The following is a 6,340-nucleotide window of genomic DNA, read 5'->3' on the forward strand; positions in this document are numbered from 1 at the left end:
GTTGAGTCATTTCATGTAATTGAGATGGATGCGATTCTGCACGGATTTAACGAGCCGGCCCCGTCAAACGGGCGTCCGCTTCCAGCCGCTGTGACGAGCTCTATTAATTCAAAACAAAGCGCCGCCGCCTCAGCGCACCTGTTAGTGAATTCATCGGTAACTGACGGGCCGTGCCCCCTTCCACGGTGATCACTCGCCACCGCCGCCCCGCGTCATGAGCACCCCCGCCCACCCGGCCCGCGCGGCGCCCCAAAGCCAACTGCCGCCGCCGGCGCGATCGGCCCGCCACCTATCGGCAAAATGCGCACGTGCGGTGTACGCCGGCGGGCGCCGCCAGTTCGGGAGAAACCTCTGTGCGGTGTGGCTGCGCCAGCTCTCGGCTTGTTTCGAGCTCCGAGTCGGAGTTTTTGCGAGTGGTGCGGCCGACGCGTGCCCGCGTGAGCACCAATGGTGATTTTGGACACGTCCTCGTTCCGCAGCAGCATGTTGACGAACGGATCCCACCATTACATCCAGCCGGATCCGTTTGTGCCCATCTCCGGAGCGGTAAGTTGCACTCTTTGTGTCAATGTGTTTCGCTGTCTCTAAAATTCACCTGATGGTAAAAAATTTGCTTTGAATAAGTTAGATGCTTTATCTGATGATGTTATTTCTTTCACATGTTTTCCTTGGATTTTGGTTTTGCTTTCACGCATTTATCGGCAATGTTGGCCTTTTTGATCCGCACCTTGAAACACTGAGAGTAACACGTAACTTTTACCCACTTCGCTCCTTTAAATACTTCGGTGTTTCGTTTAGAGTTATTCATCATTAATTGTGCATCTGTTGCAAAATTGTTTTCAAAATCATTGTGCTGCTAAGCGTCTACTTTATCAAGCGTCTACGGCCGTGGCTTTTCTTGACCAAACTGCTTTGACGCCCTTTTTTTAATTATTTTAAGCGATTTTTTTGGATATGCATTTATTGTTATTGTATTCTTTGGTAGTCAATATTTTTTTCGTATCACATTGTCTCTTTCTAACATAATTATATTGCTGTACACAGTTCCCCTGCTCGCAAAATTTTCGGTTCTTAAATCGAAACAACAATATTCTTTCGTTTTCCTTCCTTCTTGTATTATCTGTTTTAGTGCTTGTTGGAGGATCATTATTAATGTAAAAATCAAGTATTTCTTTATTGTCATGACCTTTCCTCCTTTTCAAAAATATGCTGAGCCAGAATTATATTGTATTAGCGTTTTCAAATATATCGGCCACAGGCCTTCATCAGTGAAATATCCAAAAGTTCAATCCTTTTGGATATTTCACTGATGAAGGCCTGTGGCCGATATATTTGAAAACGCTAAAACAATATAATTCTGGCTCAGCATATTTTTGAAAAGGAGGAAAGGTCATGACAAAAAAGAAATTCTTCTTGTATTATGTTGATATTTTCCCAAATTTTCTCCTCCTGCGCGTGTGTTGAAAAGTAAAACTTTGATCGCAGCGACTTGTTCAATCCAAACCACTCAACCTTTCCTCTTTTGATCTGTAAACACTTGACCGTGTTGTTGAACACTCGTGTAATCCAAGTCGAGCACGGCCTCTCGGAGTTTTCGTTCCCTCACTCACTGCCCGTATCCGCCGTCTCACACGCCAACATCAAAGCCGCTTCTGGGTGGTCTGCACCACTCAGGCCCTCTAAAGCCCGCCTCACACGGCTCCGCCGCCGCGCTGCCAGATCTGTGGGTGGTCTCCTTATCGATCTGGCAACACGACCATCGATTTGCATGTCACCCGCCCCTGCTAATGGCTGTTGCTGAGTATGACGGTCCGGCGGCGTCGCTAAAATATACCGTCTGCGCAGTGGTCGTATTTTCCCCGTTACTGGTTTAATATGACAGCACAAAGGAAACGGACGAGGCCGTTGGTTGATAACGACCGACAATCGGCCGTCTCAAGTAGCGATTCCCGTAGCAGGAATAAATGCTCGGCAAATTGCCTCGCGGCACGAATGGCCGCCAGGCTCGTTATGCGGGGCGATTAGTGTTCTAATGAGCCGCTAGGCGCGCTCGCTAGTGATCATGGGGCAATACGGACTTCATTGTGGCCCATAGACTATGCACGTCACACGATATTGTTAATATTGTATGACCCGCCATTTCTGTGGCCAAGTGGCCGTTCCGAGAAAATACGACCGTTGCGGCGCAAGTGCGGCATTTGTGTGGAGTGACGCTGGACGGGCGTGGGTTATAGTTGCGTTCATACCGTGTTACGGCCACTTTACCTTCGCCACACCGGCAGTTAACCAGCGGTTTACCGGCGCAGCACTACCACTTGTTCCGCGCACCGAGTCACGGTGCTGCCAGGAACAGAGGCCGTTTCACCTCGGCCGTTCTCGCTCGATAAAGGCCATGATTGCCGGTTTCCATTGTTGCTTAATTAATAAATTGTCCGGTTGCGAAAGCGGCGATGATAAATTATCACACGGTGGTGATAAATTATCCTGCGGCGGCGGCGGCGGATGGTCGGAGGGTCATTACGGGCCTGTGATGGTATCGCCGCTGAGCGGGACTGTAAATCAGCTCAGCGCCGCCCCGCAGCACCCTGCTGGCCCGCCCACCGCCGCTGGAGCTGCGGAGAGGGTCGGTCAGCGCTGGAGCTGGGGAGAGGGTCAGCGGCGCGGGGCTGGAACGAACAAGCGAGGGACGGGCCGCGGAGAGGCCGGACGGCTAGGATCGAGTGGTCGAGTGCGGGGCGAGTCTGATAGAAGGGGTGGGCTGATGAGATGAGGGAGGGCAGTGGTCGATGTCTTGGTCGAAAGGCGGGCTAGGAAGGATGGGCCTGGGCGTGGGTAAGACGTAGTCAAAGGTAGGGTCGGGAGGCGTGCCAGGAAAGCTGAGCTAAAGTCAGCAGGCGGCCTGAGATGTGGCTGGTAGGGGCCCATACGTTCTGGTCACGACCGTTCTCACGCGCTTTGCTGAACCTGTGCCGTGAGCTTGTTTGCGCAGGTGGCTTACGCAGCTGTATGTAGCTAAGCAAGCCAGTGACTCACGCTATGAAAAGGCTCTGGACAGTGGAAACAGTTGCCGTGCGCCTGTCGTACAGAGAACTGCACTTACTGCCAACGTGTTTACTCTTACCACAAGCGCGTTTAATTAGGAGGAAAATGCACACAGCGGTTAGATTGAACAAGTGTGGTTGTGTGCATTTTTCTTGGCAACCGTATGCCGAGCATTTGAGGCTGCTTCCTGATTGCGGTTTCAGCAAACCATACATTCCCATTGAATACTACGTACTTCTGTCAAGTACAGAAAATGCATTGTAAACAATTGTTGGAAACGCGTTTCCATTGTAAGACCCCAGCTGTTTGAACATTCTAACATATAATGCATAAGACGCACAGTTACCTATCAGAGAGCGTCAGTTACCCAGAAGAGGTGCTGGTTATTCCCAGGTCGTTGATCGTAGGACCTGACAAAGTCATACCGCCAGCTCTTTCCTTTTTCCTTCATCCTTTCTTGCCCCATCACATCCAACACGTCAGAATCCTTATTGCTGCTTTACCACGAGAAATACGTTGCATTGATAAACTAGCGTTACATATTGTAAGCATGTCCCTTCCACCCACTGATGTGTTCGTTCTTTTTCGGCAGATGGATGCGAAGTCCTCGCCGCTGGCGATGCTGCAGCGGACCTGCTCTCAGATCGGTGCCGACACCACCGCCACCAAACCGCTCATCACCGCCGAAAAGAAACGTGACGACAAGAAGGAGGCCTCCTCCTCTCCGGCGGCCGCCGCGCCCGCGGTGGCGCCCGCCGCCGCCACCACCGCGCCGGCAGAGAAACCCACCTTCAAGCCGTACGATCTCGATAGGAAGGATCCTCCCGCACCGGCACCTCGTGCGGAGGATCCGCCGAAGGAGAGGAAGAGCCCCGGCAGGTCTCCGGAGAGCAGGAAGACGCCCAAGAGCGACTCCTCGACGGCGTCCGGGTCGGGCACGAGCCCCATCACCCGGCCCGGCGCCGAGGTGCTGGCGGGCGTCGGATCCAAGGACCTGGCCGGTCTGGGGCTGCACAAGCCGGGCGCGCTGCCGATGCCGCTGCCGCCGTACCTGCCGGGCGCGGACGCGGCCTCGGCGGCCCTGCGGCCGACGCTGCCTGGACTGCCGGGACTGTACTCTCAGTCGGGTCTGTCGGCGGCCTCGTACCTCGGTCTCCCTCCTCACCGGCCCGGAGAGAAGTGTGCGAGCCCGTACTGTCCGTGCGCCTACAGCAGCTCGGCGCACGGCTACGGCGCGCCCTGTCCGGCCGGCTGCACCCAGTGCGAGCACGCCAAGTCGCTGAGCTCCGCTCTGCACGGCTCGCCGTACCTGGGTCTGGGTCTGAACCCGTTCTATCCGCCGACCAGCCTGGGGTTGGGTCTGCCCACCGCGCCAGGCGCCGCCTCCGCCGGAGCTCAGCCCATCGTCTGTAGCTGGATGGCCGAGGGACGCTACTGTGGCAAACGCTTCGCCAGCACAGAGGAGCTCATGCAGCACCTGCGCACCCACACGAACCTCTCCGCCAGTGACTCGGCGCTGTCGCTGCTGCACCCGGCCTACCAGGCGTCGCTGCTGGGCGCGCACCGCTCGCCGTTCGCCGTACCTCCTTCCTCGCTGTCGCCACTATCGGCGGCGAGGTACCACCCGTACCCGAAGCCGCCCTCGTCGCTCGGCCTGGGCGCCCCGCACCCGAGTCTGGCCGCGTACGCCGCTTACTCGCCCTACGGAGCCCTGTATGCCCGGCCACCCACGATGCCCTGAAGGATGTCGCCAAGGACATCCCCCAGGCGCCTTGCACGTTCGCCGTGAGCATTGGCGGCCTCAGAGGAGGGGGCTCTGAAGACGCGAACCAGCGCGGCGCCTGGGACATCACTCGGGGTTCACATGCTCGAAGTAGTGCCTGTGGCTCTTGTGGAGCTAGCTCGTTGGTGTTCACGTGATGGAAAGTTTGGGGAGCTCTAAAGTCGCCCCAAACGTGGTCTCGTTCTCATCTGGTTCAGCTGGCGAATAAGTGCGGGTCCAAGCGCGGTGAATCGTGCTTGGTACCGCGGGAGCCCTGACGATTGTGTCCTCTGCTCAGTGGCAACTGTGCAAGGCGTTTGGGGGAGGGGATCAGAGGGGGAGCCCCTTTCGGGCCCGCTGTGACACCCGTCACCGACGGTAAAATGTCAGTCAGATTGTGATATGCCCGTTTTCATTGTGATACTGATGTGTTTGCTAGTGCTAAGAGTGTGTCATTATCGTTACCATTGTGCCGGGTTGTACTCGTGTCTATCTTGACCTGACTTTGACGCCGGCTCTGGCGGGTGCGAACGCTGCGATTTCGTTGGAGCGCTCACGATGTATTCAGACATTGTTACGTGTTCTCTTGAGTTTATTGTCGCGTGCTGATGTGTGCTGGGCTGCCGCATGCCTTCCGACCGACCCAGTTCTGCGCTCTCGAGTCGCTCGTGCGCGGCTCGACGCGGGCGCCTGGTGCAACTGTAAATATCACCCTAACTTATTGCTGCTGAATAAATCAAATCGTGAAAATTGAACTGTCGTGATATACGGCCTGGGCAGCGGTGAAATGGCAGCCTTTACGGGCCGTTGGAGCGTTCGAAGAGGCTCGTAAGTTAAATCGTCGACAGGGGCGGATCCAGGCGGGCGCCAAGGGAGTGATTCGCCTCATCAATCACACGCTCTTAATTTAACGAGCACGCCAGGGGACGTGAGCTGTCGGCGTTAGCATCAGCTGTCGGCTGTTTGTTATTTTCGCCACGTGATGAACGTTCCACGGCGCCTCTGCGAAGCCGGGCGCGGCAAGGGTCAAAATGACGCTGATATACGACGAGGAATCGACCGTGACGACGTCGTTTGCCGCTGGGGCGTCGCTCGGTAGCGTCTGCCGCGAAATATGGCGGCCATATCTCGTGTGTCAGGACTCGGCGCTCGGACCGAGGCGGCTCGGGACAGTGGCTGGACGTGCGGAACGTCAAGAGCTCGCTCCAGGAGGCGGGTGTCAGAGGCGAGGCGGGGAGGGTCACGGGTCACGGCGTTACTCGCCGGTCTCGGGTGTTAGGTTGATGTGGCGTGTCAGCGCTGTATCCGGTGGTGGTGACGAATGGGAGCGGAGCACGCGATCCAGCCGGGAGTTCGCCGGCCCGTGGACCAGTCTGAGGTGGACTGGCACCGGTGGAGGTGGGACGGTGGCTAAATTTGATAATTTTTTTTAGGCTTCCTTTCTTTATTTAGCTCTTGTGGCGGCCGCCTGTAAGCAGGAATAACCTTTCTTTAATATTTCCGGAAGGAAGATGGTATGAACCTTTTTGACTGGTC

At 55.8% G+C, this 6,340-nt stretch overlaps 1 protein-coding gene across 1 annotated transcript; it reads left to right on the forward strand.

Moving 5' to 3' along the window:
- Positions 1–332: 332 nt before the first annotated feature.
- LOC122394599 (zinc finger protein Noc-like) lies at positions 333–5,554 on the forward strand. Its single transcript, XM_043391596.1, has 2 exons — positions 333–546; positions 3,635–5,554. Exons 1-2 carry the CDS (start codon positions 448–450, stop codon positions 4,781–4,783), a joined length of 1,248 nt encoding a protein of 415 aa, XP_043247531.1. The 5' UTR covers positions 333–447; the 3' UTR covers positions 4,784–5,554.
- The last annotated feature ends 786 nt before the right edge of the window (positions 5,555–6,340 follow it).

Source organism: Amphibalanus amphitrite, unplaced genomic scaffold (assembly GCF_019059575.1).
Source record: "Amphibalanus amphitrite isolate SeventyFive unplaced genomic scaffold, NRLGWU_Aamphi_draft 000601F_arrow, whole genome shotgun sequence".
Classification (NCBI taxonomy): domain Eukaryota; kingdom Metazoa; phylum Arthropoda; class Thecostraca; order Balanomorpha; family Balanidae; genus Amphibalanus; species Amphibalanus amphitrite.

Coding starts and splice junctions, on each gene's coding strand:
- LOC122394599 (XM_043391596.1), top strand. CDS start 448: ATGGTGATTTTGGACACGTCCTCGTTCCGCAGCAGCATGTTGACGAAC. Junction 547..3,634: donor TTGTGCCCATCTCCGGAGCG/GTAAGTTGCACT, acceptor CTTTTTCGGCAG/ATGGATGCGAAGTCCTCGCC.